We start from the raw sequence: 14,533 nt of genomic DNA on the forward strand, positions 1-14,533 counted from the left end.
ACTGACTGGTTAGGACTCTCAGGCAGCCTGAGAGGCTAAATGGTTGCCTTGTCGGGATCCGAGGGAGTTAAGGCCACCCAAGCGAGAATCTGTGTTAAAAGCTTTCATCAACAAACTTGAAAAAGCAGGGACCAGATTCACGAAGCACTTACGCAAGCACTTACGAACCTGAGGCCAGATTCACGAAAGCAGTTACGCAAGCACTTACGAACGTGTACATCTTTCCTCAATCTTTGACGGTTTTGGCTACATTTATTAAACAGTTTACAAGCATGAAAACTTGCCAATCAACTGTTGTTATTGTTATAAACAGCCTCCTGGTGCTTCGGAGCTCATTAACTGTTTAATAATTGTAAACAAAGCCGCCAGAGATTGAGAAAAGATGGACAAGTTCGTAAGTGCTTGCGTAACTGCTTTCGTGAATCTGGCCCCAGATCCCCGCCCACGAGAAATTGCTCAACCTTGCCAGAAAGACCTGTCAATCCACCCCCCCCCCCCACCCCATCCTTGCTACCCCTTCGAACACATTCCCTCATTGTCCATTTCTAGCCTATACCATCTTGCGGTATGAAGCAATAGAAGAACTCCCGAAACACTCTTCAGGTATGACCCAGGTAATCCCTGATTGATAAAGATTAAGCCAGCCACGAGGTGGCATGGGCATGAATAGCCCATATGTGGTGGCCCTTTTGAACCATCTGTGGAGGTCTGTGGAGGTGCGACTGCACCCTGCGTGACGGGAGATGTCTCCCGTGAGGTAATCCCTATTCTACCCCCCCCCCCCCATCCCTCTCGCATATAGTGTAAGTTCATCTTTCTCTCTCCTCCCCCAAACATCCTCCCTCCACTCCCCTTGCCCTTCTGTAACCAGAAGCAGTTACGCAAACACTTACGAACCTGTCCATCTTTTCTCAATCTTTGGCGGCTTTGTTTACAATTATTAAACAGTTAATGAGCTCCGAAGCACCAGGAAGCTGTTTATAACAATAATAACAGTTGATTGGAAAGTTTTCATGCTTGTAAACTGTTTAATAAATGTAACCAAAGCCGCCAAAGATTGTGGAAAGATGTACACATTCGTAAGTACTTGCGTAACTGCTTCGTGAATCTGTAATCAGGTGGAGATGGTGAAGGTGGTGGGTGAGAAGCGATTGTGCTGACAAAACAGAAGGGAAAGTGAGGATTTATGGTATCGTATACAAGAAAATTGTGAGAAGCATAAGGTAAGGGGGGAGGAGTATAAGGTAAGAGGGGAGGAGTATAAGGTAAGGGGGGAAGAGCATAAGGTAAGATAACCAAACCACACAGCAGAAAAGGCAGAGACAACGACGTTTCGGTCTGTCCTGAACCATTATCAAGTCGACTAATGGTCCAGGACGGACCGAAACGTCGTCGTCTCTTCCTTTTCCTGTGTGTGGTCTGGTCATCATATCTTCAGCCACGTTAGTGTGACTCGGCGTTAGCATAGTGTAAGGTCATGTGTGGGTGAAGTGAGGGAGCGTTGTGTTGAGTGGTGGAGAGAGTATGTTGGCGAGGGTGAAGGTTGGTGGGGGGTGTAGGGTGATGGAGGGTGCACTCACCTAGCTGTGCTTGCAGAGGTTGAGCTCTTTGGTCTTGGCTCTCAACCATCAATCAACAAGTGTAGTGACTCCTGGGCTCTACCATATCTACAGTTGAACATGTACACAGTCTGCCTCCACCCCCATCCTAGTACATTCTGTTACTATTTACTGTGTAAAATTACTATTTAACTACGTTCTGTAAAATTCTAAGGAAAATGTTACGAGTAAGAGTCCAGTTGCTCTTGTAAACTACACCTTGTATTTCCATTCTGTTATTAATGTAAATGAACTACTTACTGTATTGTTGCTGAATCTACTGAATCCATATTGTAATAGTCCTTAAGTGTCACTTTTTTTGCATTGAGGTGTTATTTTCCGTTATCATTCTCATTTTGTAAACAATTGTACATTGCTCTTACATTGCAATTGTACATGTACAATTGTACATGTACAATTGTACATGTTTTATATACACGTATTCTTTTGAATAAACATTGTTTTATTAACTACTCTGACACTGTGGCTCATTTGAGCACACAGTTTCCACCTGTCTTCTTGTTCGTGTTCCACTCATGCAAAATAGTGTGTTTAACTACCTTGTCAATTCCACTTGTAAATTGTGAAAGTGGTAATCATGTTTCCCTCGACTCTTCTGTCTTCCAGTGATGTGAGGTCAAATTCCAGTAGCCTTTCCTCTTACCTTTCTGCTCCAGAATATGCTTTCTGGTCCTTTCCATAGGTAGGTGACTTTTACCTCCACCAGATACTCAAAAGTCAGTTTATAAATTGACTTCCTGTTTGTTTGACTTGTTCAGAGGACATATCGGGTCAAGTGTAGCTGGTTCATCATTACCTCTCATTCTTGTTGGTCCCTTGACATGGTGACTGAAAATGTCTGTTTTGTCCAAAAGTTTAGCTTTCCATGTAGCTGTACCTTCACGTGGTTCTCTGTTATCCCAGTCTGTCTTTCTGTGGTTGAAGTCTCCCATGATTAACAGTCTGGACCGATCCCTGCAGGCAACTAAAGCTGGTCTTTGTTTTTATATTAATGGTTGTCATCCAGTTTCTATTATACTCCTGTGTCACTTCTGTCATTTAGTGGATCTTCTTGAGGTTATCTCGAGATGATTTCGAGGCTTAGCATCCCCGCAGTCTGGTCCTTGACCAGGCCTCCTTTTTGTTACACACCCCAGGAAGCAGCCCATAGCAGCTGTCTAACACCCAGGTACCTATTTACTGCTAGGTAACAGGGACATCAGGGTGAAAGAAACTGCCCATTTGTTTCTGTCTCCACCGGGGATCGAACCCGGAACCTCAGGACTACGAATCCGAAGCGCTGTCCACTCATCTGTTAGGCCCCCTTGGTTATCTTTCATCTTCCCACTGTCATATCGTCTGTCTCCTCTTCATTCTTTTCCTTCTCTCGCTTTCCTTGCTATTCAGTAGTCCTGTGGAAACGCTGCATTTGTCATGATGTCTGACAACACACTAGAAGGTGAAGGGACGACGACATTTCGGTCCGTCCTGGACCATTCACAATCGACTTGAGAATGGTCCAGGACGGACTGAAACGTCGTCGTCCCTTCACCTTCTAGTGTGTGGTCTGGTCAACACACTTTAGCCACGTTATTGTGACACCGCCTGCATGTCTGACAATTTCATTTCTGTGAGTACCGTTACATTTGGATTTTCTTCTTGTGACATTTCCCCAAGTTCGTTTGCTTTATTTGTAATTCTATGTTTAAGTACATTACATTGAAGCTCACTTTCTTCTGTCCATTATTATTTAACACTCTTCCTTGACATCCATTCCACTGTAGGAAGCTGTTATGTGGGCAGGGCTACCTGGATGGGTTTATTTCCCTGTGAAGTAGTTAACAGGGGGTTTGGAGGGTGGTGGGGGTGTGGTATGAGGGAAGCTAAGGTCTTGTCTACACTTGCTTAGAGAGGGAGTCTAAGGGATGGGGAGGCAGGGAAGGCTAGGGATGGGGGGAAGGGGGAGGCAAGTTTCTATGGGGTGGCAGGTGGGGGTGTTGCGCTTCTCTCTGGGGGTTGCTGAATTGAATCAGAGTGGGTTCCCCACTCCCTTCTGCACTTCTTGGATTGGGGATCGCAGTTCTTCAGTGTAGGATGGTTGGGGGGGGGGAATAATGGGGTTGTAGATTGATGGGAGTGAGGGTTGGGTCGAGGTGGTTATCTTGAGGTCATCTCGAGATGATTTCTGGGCTTAGCGTCCCCGCGGCCGGGTCCTCGACCAGACCTTTTTGTTACACACACCACCCAGGAAGCAGCCCATAGCAGCTTTCTAAATCCTAAGTACCTATTTACTGCTAGGTAACAGGGGCATCAGGGTGAAAGAAACTTTCACCCTGATGAGGGATGTTTCCGCCTCCACCTGGGATCGAACCCGGAACCTCAGGACTACGAATCCAAAGCTCTGTCCACTCAGCTGTCAGACCTCCTCCAAGGGTGGCATTCAAGGGTAGCAGCTGTGTGGCAGGTACAGTGCACACTTATGAGGCGTGGACAGATTATGTGCTCTGATGGACGAGAGATGTGTTTGAATGGGCGTGTGTGAGAGGTGTGTTGCGAGAAGGGTACGTGTGCAATGGAGGACTTTGCTAGGTTGTCGAGCGAGGGAACAGTGTTGTTTGAGGTGTGGGTAGGTGATGTTGGGGTGCATTTGAGGTGAGGGGGCGTAAAGAACAATAACATGAATGTTTAACAAATTAAAAAGTGCAAAATCCCACCAAAGGAGAAACACTAGCAGTTCCGTGACAAAATATTGGGAGCAACATGCCCCCGCAATTCAAGGCATGACCCTCTCGCCATCATGCATTAATTTTTACTTATTCTTATTATTAAATATAAACACCGAGTGAAAGATTTTAACACTGGGTTGGGTGCTCATCGGCAACGCCCAGGTTACCTTGCAGTGCGATGCGGGTGGCCTGCCGAGTCAAGGGAAGCGTTAAATTTTATCATGCATTTGTACTGATGTGGTTATCTAATTATAGGTTTGAATGAACACACCCCTCCTAGAAGTCAAGACCAGTCATGTTATATTCTATTATTAATCAGAACCCTAAAAATAACATTAGCCAGATATAGAGCACTAAGTGCACTCTATATCTGGATCTCTATACAAGTGTAACTACATTGCAACTAAGTGCATCGTAATCAATTTAATTCATTTCTTTTAAGCTACATGTTAAAAAGTCATATTACAATAACTTTTGTGATCCCACAAAGTTACAGTTTGATTAGCTGTTGGTAATGAATTTTGTCCACAAATTCTACTTGTTTATTTAGCCATTACATCAAAACATCAATTATCTTTTACATAAGGACAAAAGTAATACACACCACATCCAGGAATATTTGTCAGTCTACCATCAACTTTTGTATACACTTCATTAATGCTCAGTTTTAATAACTCTCTCTTTGTTGGGTGTGGCAAATAAACTTTTGCTCATAGTGATAAGAAAACTTATGCTAAAACCTATTATCATACCCTTGCTTTATCTTAGAAGACAAACTATCTAATGTTTCATGTATTGTAGCTACAATTAACTATAGTTTATATCAGACCAGAGTAAATTAAGGAGGAAATCTGAAACAATATCCAGTATTGTTTAATAATGAAAGGTGCTCATATATAAAATTTAATATGCGGAAAAACCACATGTAAAAAATAGAGAATGTTTAACGCGTTTTCGGCTTAATTCGCCTTCATCAGAGCAAAGTAGAATGAAGTAAAATTTAATATATATAGTTGTACGACAACCAGTTTAGGAAAACATGCCGTTACAAAAAGCTACTCTCGGTGTACTTATTCCCATACTGTATATCAGTGTATATAGGTGAACATGCATTAATAACCTACTTATCAGATACTCTTCACAACTATATATGCCTGAAGAACAAAGTGGACACAATTTCAATGGACAATTAAGTAGAAAGCAAATGTTGAGCAAATGCATAAGTTAAGAGGCTACTAAGTGAAGACGAGGAGTCACAATAACGTGGCTGAAATATGTTGACCAAACCACACACTAGAAAATGAAGGGAAGACAACGTTTCGGTCCGTCCTGGGCCATTCTCAAATCGATTGTTGACCATTCTCAAATCGATTGTGGACCATTCTCCCAATCGACTTGAGAATGATCCAGGGCGTACTGAAACATTGTCGTCCCTTCACTTTCTAATGTGTGGTTTGGTCTACCAAGTGCACTGCAGCACAGCCCCCATACTAGTAAATCCTCACATTACTCGACCCAATGTTGCAGCTTCAGTTAATGCAAGAGCAACCTTCAGAAAAGTGACCCTTTTGTGTGTACTAAAAGGAGCTACTGGGTAGAAGAATATCCAATCCCAATCAGTCACAACATTACCAGTGCCACAAAGATTTAACCCGCTATACAATCAAACACTGAAATTGACAAAATTCCCATATCAAAAAGACCTAAGGAAGCATAGACTAAGATCCTAATATAAATTCATAAAAAAGAATACTTCCAGCACCCCACTATAGTACACAAGATTTATATTGAGGAACCATTAGGACACCTGGACACTGCAGAAAACAAATCCTCATTAACCTGAGGTAACTGATAAGAGCTGAGCTGGAGCCCAGGGGCCAGATTCACGAAGCAGTTACGCTAAGAACTTATGAACGTGTACATCTTTTCTCAATCTTTGGCGGCTTTATTTACATTTATTAAACAGTTTACAAGCATGAAAACTTCCCAATCAACTGTTGTTATTGTTATAAACAGCCTCCTGATGCTTTGGAGCTTATTAACTGTTTAATAATTGTAAACAAAGACGCCAAAGATTGAGAAAAGATGTACACGTTCGTAAGTTCTTGCGTAACTGCTTCGTGAATCTGGCCCCAGCCTCCTCCACACTATAGGAGGGGGATGAAGGGGTGTTGGCACCACTGAGTGACGAGTCTGCTCAATCTTTCTTCAGTATAACTCAAAGTTATAATTAATGAAGAAAATTGTCAAAAAATCAATCAATATACCTAAAAATGTCATTACTGCCCAATGCCCTCCATGGGGCAGTAATGATGTTTACTATATAGTTATAATAGATGGGTGCTTTTCACCTGATAATTTCCTCCCTCTCCATCTTCATTGGAAAAGAACAGAAAAGGTAAGTAAAGATATTCCAATTTATCCTCAGCTCCATTCGGTGTAAATATCTAACACGATAGACTCATTGAAAACTATTGCCGCCCTTCTAGCAAACAATGTCAGATGCAGATGATGAGTCACAATAACGTGGCTGAAGATATGATGACCAAACCACACACCAGAAGATGAGGAGACGACGACATTTCAGTCCGTCCTGGACCACTATAAAGTCGTGTGATAATGGTCCAGGACGGACAAAAACGTCGTCGTCGTCTCATCATCTGGTGTGTGGTTTGGTCATCAACCACAGAAGCACTGCAATTGGTTCCTTGGCTCGGTGCAAAAATAATCCACAAGAATCATCACAAAAACAAGTTGTCAATCATTCACTCCTCTCAAGCTCCTTCCACCGAGTCCTCAGCAGTACACAGTCATCCTGGCTAAGCACTTTTTGATAATTATTCACGTTCACAAAGTTGTGCTCATTGTCACTTCTCATATATCATTCAAATGCTTACCACATTATCCCAAGCATTCACTTGAAATAGCAACCTGTATTGCATTTGGACTGTCTTCCCTCCACCCTAATACTCACACTGACTCACACTGATACACATCTTTATCATATTAACCAAGCAGTAAATTTACATAAATGTAGGGCAATACAGTACTGCAATTTTCACAAATTTTATATAAAAAAGCTCAAATTTATATACCAAATTACGTACCAAAATTTTACCAAAATTCTTAATTACACCTTTAATATTCTCTCACAACACGATTCAATTTCTAATTTGACAAGAAGGAAATGCACTATCCGGCTAGAATGCTTACAAAACTTTGAACATCAACATTACCACATGCTACACGTCAATGAGGTTGCAAGATATATATATACTCAGAGTACATGGAAAAGTTTTGCAGGAAACAAGGAACAAAGTACAAATGTTTTCTTCCCCTCCCCCCCCTACCACACACACACACACATATCCATTCCATCCAACTTTACAAAAAGTTTGAATTCTACTTTACATATAATAAACCTAATCACTTAGAAAATTACAAAATTTAACAAAGTTATAAATGAGAATAAAAGCAGAGCAACCTCCTTATTTCAAGTGGTACAACAAGAAAGAGAAAGAACTATAACAGGAACAGGATAACTGGAAACAAAAAAATAAACAAAGAATGTTAAGTTGGAGACTCCCCCCAAAATAATTACTAAGAATGTGTGTGTGGAACTATTGCCTTAATATCACAGCTATGAAAACTCAAACCGTTTGTAGAAGGGTCAAATATTGGCATGTACCGGTACTTACAAAATACGCACAGTATTCCTTTTCTAGAAGGAAAATGTGAATCTTTGCAATAAAAAATTGGAGTAAACCTGTAATTTTCAATGGCCATTTATACCTAGTGTCAGAAACCTGTGTTGAAGGTGGGGACTGGCCGCTAACCAAGACTGCTGCCACTGAAGCTGTGCATGAAACAGAATATAGCAAATCCTGAATATTCACTTAGGGGAAAACTTGACCATTACTGTACCTCCAAGTGCACATAATCTAGAGTACAATGAGCATAGTTCTCATCCTGTATCTACTATCAGGTAATTACACTTTGGTAATTACTACCATGAAAGTTGCTGTAGTAGCACAAGACAAAAAGATACTAATTCCTATCCTGCACATTATCTTGTGATGTCATGCTGCTTGGAAGCAGATAATAATTTAACCAATCACTATATAACGACTCAAAGAAAGCATATGACAAAACCCAGTGTGGTACAGTATCTCCTTAACTCGTGCACCTGTTAACTACAGATTTTCTTAACTCTCTGGCTTCTGCTGGAAATGTATACCCAGTCAGCTTATATAAAACACATGTCAGGCATTGTACAGTTATAGTAACCACAGGAAAATAATATTACTGCAATTCTCAAACAATTTAATCTTTTATCCAATTAACCCCTTAACGTTTTTGTGATGCCTACAGTCATCATTTGCTCAAAACGCTAGAACGTTCCAATGACCACTGTAGTCGTCATTTTTGCCATCATGTCAGCTAACTTTAACTTGCCTTTGTCATTTTATTTTACTTTTATTGCATTTTTGAAAACATCTTCATAAAGTACAACTCTTTAGCTCAAAAGCAATACCAAATTTAACACTACCATGCATAGTAACTTTGCAGTATGCAATGGAAGTCAAATACAGTATCACTAAGCGATTTGTGTTTGGCCCAAGACATTGGTAGCACCCAAAATTGGTAAGGGGGCAAAAACGTGAAAGGGTTAATATATATACAGAGTATTCACCCAATTTAACTACATCTGATTTAATGTCCCGCTGTACTTAACTGATTTTGAGAAGAGTATTTGGATCCTCATTTGCCGAATCAACATATTGGCTTCAATTGACACATTTTCCACAGGGTAAACAAGGCAGTCGTTATTGGGTTGCCACAGCAACCCAATAACGACAATAATTATTGCTACGCCAATAATTTCCACAATGTTTTCACAGAGTGGGTATGGGAGTGTACTTATGAGTTTCCCTGGAGTGACTGTCAGACTGTATTAGTCTCTTCCTCTGCAAATGTGTGTGGAAGGGATGTATGTGTGTGTGGATTGACGTACCTTTGTTAGGAATAACAAACGTACCTTTATGGTGGATGTACCTTTGTTAGGAATAATAATAGGTGGAGGGGAGGAAGAGATAAATGTTGGTGGGTGGGAGGGAGTTACATCATTTTCATAAAGTATTTAGGGACCCAAAAATGACTCAAAATATTACCAACGTTAAACAACTTTGGATTTAGCAACAATCCTAATTTACGGAGAAGGGCATAACCCCATATAGGTCGTTAAATTGTGTGAATACTGTATATTTTTAATCTTTTCAACTAAGCCTAAAATCTTTCATTATTAATAAACCAGAGTTGAATACATTGATCAAATTTTGCTTCTTTCTTCTAACCATTTAGTTCAGAAGGAAGTTAAGCAAAATTTTAATCATAGTTTCCAGTGTGTTACAATCAATGTGTCCCTTATGCTACCTCACATCTCACAGCTTAAATTAATTATGCCTTAAAACATCTACGTTAAAAAATAAAAACTCGCATGATATTCTTACATAAAAATTTCCAATCACACACTAGTAAAATCATTTGATTGCAATCAAGTATACAAACCCAATTTAAAAGTAAATGTATATGTTACAGAGAATCGATGTATCATCTTTGCAGCAGGGCAGCCGAGGCTGGTGAATGCTAAAGTCATGAGAGAGACACAATGTTGCGTCAAGAACAAACGCTAATCTTTTCATTGTCTCGGCAATGGCTAATATATAACTTTAGCTATTATGAGGCTACGTCACGAACATACACATGGCTCTTTTTTTTTTTTTATCCATCTCTGTAGCAACAGGTAATAATAACATCATAACATCAATGCTGCATGCATCAAGATCGTTCCTCTTTCCATCATTGCAACAGAGGCTAATGATAATGTAGTCATAACAGGGATGCATTGAGAATAAATTCTGACTTTAAAAATATCTACCTCTTCCACCATTTCCAAATTTCAGAGAAATTATAAATTTATATGCTGATGTTGCTTTCTATGGTGACAAATATAATACTGTATCACACACAGATGTAAATTTCAATCTGATGGCAGGTTATAAAAATTATGGCACTTAAGCCTAATTTGACAAATTAAAACATTTGTTTTCCTATTAACACACACATATAAAAGAGATTATAATTTATATTTCTTAAAATATTGACTAACTACTACTGCAAAGTTTAAAGAAGACAATTCATATGCAATCACTACTTAAATATAACTTGACTTCTCTCAAAATTAATGATTTGTTCTTATTTATTTCTATGTTACTATTTTTAACCTACACAGTTATTTTTTAGTTGGCTTCTGATTACTGTATTCCATTCATATTTTTTAATATAAATCTCTCTCCTTTTTAACTTCTAAAATATAAAAACTGACTGAGTTGTCATCGTTTACACAATTCTCTTAACAATAATCATGAATTCCTCAAGAACAAAATGAAAGAATTAAAATACAATAATATATGTGTGCCTACAAAGAAACAACTGGCACGTTGAGTTACTCATAATAAACAAATAGAAATGAATGAAACAAACCAAGAAAAATAATGTGGAGGTGATGCCAGTGGTAAGAGACGGCACCGGGGCAAGCCGCCGGCACACCTGTTAATGTTTTTTTGCCCTCTTGACAACGAGTCTACGAGCCAACTTCATGGTCCTGGGGAATAGAAACTCACGGGTTACATTCCTTGAGTTTTAATCATTGTAGTAAATAAATCATTCCTTTAGTTTGTAGTTTGTAGTTTGCAAAATTCAACCCAAACTTGTGTTCATTCATTAGTAATTCAAATAAAATGTAAGAACTGATGTCTTTTATTTAAACAAGCAGTATAGCACTGATGAAAGATTCAGAATTGCCACTTAGATTAATATAGAAATACTTTAATAATTCAAAATTTATTTTCATCTCTTTTAATATGTTTACATGTTTATAAATACCGTAATAACTTTCACTATATGTAACTATTTGTAACTAATGTAGTTAATGTTTACAATTTTGCTTGTAAATAAGCAACATAAAAAGTCAACATTCAGCACTGAATAATGGTGGAGGTTTCCCCGAATTACATCAAAACTTGGTAAGAAACAGCTAAATGTTATTGATTTTGACCGTACCTGCAGAGGGTTTTAAGTGTCGTAACTTAATTCCTTAACCACTAATTGAAACCATTCATTCAATCATTTTGAAAGTTTGACTTGCACTCAAGCACAAATAATTTTTTTTTGTTTAGTTAACCATACTAAACCTGTTCTAGCAACTAAATTACAACATAAACTTAAAGTAGTACTGTAGCGGTAGAAGCTGACTCCACCTGCACTGCAAGGAAATGTTGAACAGAGACCAAATGTCAAGAGACATAACCAAGTACAAATAGATAGGAGATAAAGCCCACAGGGATAGCTCTTAACCCATATATAAATGCTAGCATGTAAGCACTGTGCAAACACTGCACCTGAAGCTTATGCCATGATCATCACCATCAATACCACTATCATAATAATCACAATCACTAGTGGAACAGCCAGAAAACATCGTGGCAACACCTTCCTCATTGAAGCTGCTTGTTGAGACAGTGCAAACCACGGGAACACAGTCTGAATGAAGTAGTGGAATCCAAACCCAGTATCTTGAAGTTATCTTGAGATGATTTCGGGGCTTAGCGTCCCCGCAGCCCGGTCCTCGACCAGGCCTCCTATTTGTTACACACCCTTCCAGGAACCAGCCCGTAGCAGCTGTCTAACTCCCAGGTACCTATTTACTGCTAGATAACAGGGGCATCAGGGTGAAAGAAACATTTTGCCCATTTTGAGGACCTTAAACATAATACAGAGTACAAAACACAATCAAATGTACCCATAGTAGGAAAACAGCACGTAAAGGATTTGGGAATAATAATGTCTGACGACCTAACGTTTAAGGAGCATAACCAAGCAAATATTGCGACAGCCAGAAAAATGATAGGATGGATTACGAGAACTTTCAAATCCAGGGATCCCATCACAATGGTTGTACTCTTCAAGTCACTTGTGTTGTCCCGTCTTGAGTACTGCTCAGTACTCACTTCCCCCTTCAGAGCAGGAGAGATTGCTGAAATAGAGGGAATACAGAGAACATATACGGCACGCATAGACGCAATAAAGCACCTAAATTATTGGGATCGTCTCAAAGCCCTCCAAATGTACTCACTAGAAAGAAGACGAGAGAGATATCAAATAATATACACCTGGAAGATACTGGAGGGCCAAGTACCAAATCTACACAGTAAAATAACAACGTACTGGAGTGAACGATATGGAAGAAAATGTAGAATAGAACCAGTGAAGAGCAGAGGTGCCATAGGCACAATCAGAGAACACTGTATAAACATCAGAGGTCCGCGGTTGTTCAACGTCCTCCCAGCAAGCATAAGAAATATTGCCGGAACAACCGTGGACATCTTCAAGAGGAAACTAGATTTATTCCTCCAAGGAGTGCCGGACCAACCGGGCTGTGGTGGGTATGTGGGCCTGCGGGCCGCTCCAAGCAACAGCCTGGTGGACCAGACTCTCACAAGTCAAGCCTGGCCTCGGGCCAGGCTTGGGGAGTAGAAGAACTCCCAGAACCCCATCAACCAGGTATCAACCAGGTATCATTTGTCTCCGCCTCCACCGGGGATCACCTCAAGATGACCTCAAGAAGATTACAGTAAAAATAGACCAAATATATACAGGGATATGTAAATGCCAACAAGGAGTAATATTTTAAATTTGATACCAACAAGAGGTCAGTTGTAAATTAAAGAAAATTTTAAACAAAAAAGAATTGTCTTACCTCCACACCTAAGTGGTAAATGGATGGAATGAACATTAGAATATAGTGTGCCAAAACCATTGGTAGTTTAAAAATTATCTATATGAAAGTACACAAAGATGACACACACACTGATCGTAGCTCTTCCTGTAAGGAAAGCAAGATTTCCAATCATCTTGAATATCTGGACATTCTATAATGAGGTGCATGACTGTAAGATGCAGTTTCGACAATAAGGTACAGGGCTTTGTTGACTAAGCTACACACCAGAAGATGAACAGACAATGACGATTCAGTCCGGCCCGGACCATTATCAAGTTGATTGTGATTATCAATTGACTTAATAACGGACCAGGACGGACCGAAACATTGTCATCTCTTCAACTTCTGGTGTATGGTTTGGTCATCCTATCTTCAGCCACATTATTGCGACTCATTGTCTGCAGGTATTTGTTTCATTAAGTGCCCATGAGTGTGCAACCAATATGCAGCCTAGCCAGCACCATTTCTCACCTATTACAGTAGTAGGAAGAAGACCATAGAGATAGGATACATGTAATACTGCAGTTTGTTATTTGTAATACTCGAACAAGGATCACCTAAACAGGTGTAGACTGCAACATGAATTACAGGGCACAAATCCAAGGAAGGAACAGATCCACAAGGGTTGTGACGAGGATTCAAACCTACGTCCGAGAGCATCCCAGACACTGCCTTAATCGACTGAGCTACGACATGGTCAAAATTTGTTTTATGACCATGTCGTAGCTCAGTCGATTTGACCATGTCGTAGCTCAGTCGATTAAGGCAGCGTCTGGGATGCTCTCAGACGTAGGTTCAAATCCTCATCACGGCCCTTGAGGATCTGTTCATTTGTTGCATCACACTATTGTAATTTGTGTATGTAACCAAGGAAGGAAGTTGCTTTTGGTAGATGGGAAAGATACAAATGGCCTCCTTCGAAGAGGTATCTACAAGATCATTTGAGTTAACACTAATATGGCTAGGGGACGAAGCAAACCTCAATTATCTTATACCTGCTGAAAATTAGTTGGAACGGGATTTCAATCACCATAGGATGGGAAGTGTTATGAGACCCTAGGGCTATAAAATACTGTGGGGTCAACTACAACAACATGTATAAACTAATACTGACCGTTGACCAGACCACACACTAAAAAGTGAAGGGACGACGACGTTTCAGTTCATCCTGGACCATTCTCAAGTCAATTGTCACAATCAACTTGAGAATGGTCCAGGATGGACCGAAACGTCATCGTCACTTGACTTTCTAGTGTGTGGTCTGGTCAACATACTTCAGCTACGTTATTGTGACTCGTCTCCTGCATAATACTGGTTGTAGAACACAAAATTCTGACACCTATGTAAAGAAACACCAAGATGAAAATACA

At 40.0% G+C, this 14,533-nt stretch overlaps 1 protein-coding gene across 2 annotated transcripts in view; it reads right to left on the reverse strand.

Moving 5' to 3' along the window:
- LOC123749935 (zinc finger matrin-type protein 3) overlaps nucleotides 1-14,533 on the reverse strand; it is a 40,168-nt gene that overhangs the window by 11,832 nt on the left and 13,803 nt on the right. The window contains exon 8 of one of the 2 annotated variants that reach the window (XM_045732058.2): nucleotides 4,853-10,988. The exons of the other annotated variant lie outside the window; for it this stretch is intronic. Coding sequence (XP_045588014.1) covers nucleotides 10,981-10,988 — 8 coding nt within the window. The 3' untranslated portion in view covers nucleotides 4,853-10,980. Of the gene's footprint in view, nucleotides 1-4,852; nucleotides 10,989-14,533 lie in introns of those variants that run through there. 2 annotated transcript variants of the gene reach the window in all.

The sequence above is a fragment of the Procambarus clarkii genome, chromosome 4 (genome assembly GCF_040958095.1).
Source record: "Procambarus clarkii isolate CNS0578487 chromosome 4, FALCON_Pclarkii_2.0, whole genome shotgun sequence".
NCBI lineage: Eukaryota > Metazoa > Arthropoda > Malacostraca > Decapoda > Cambaridae > Procambarus > Procambarus clarkii.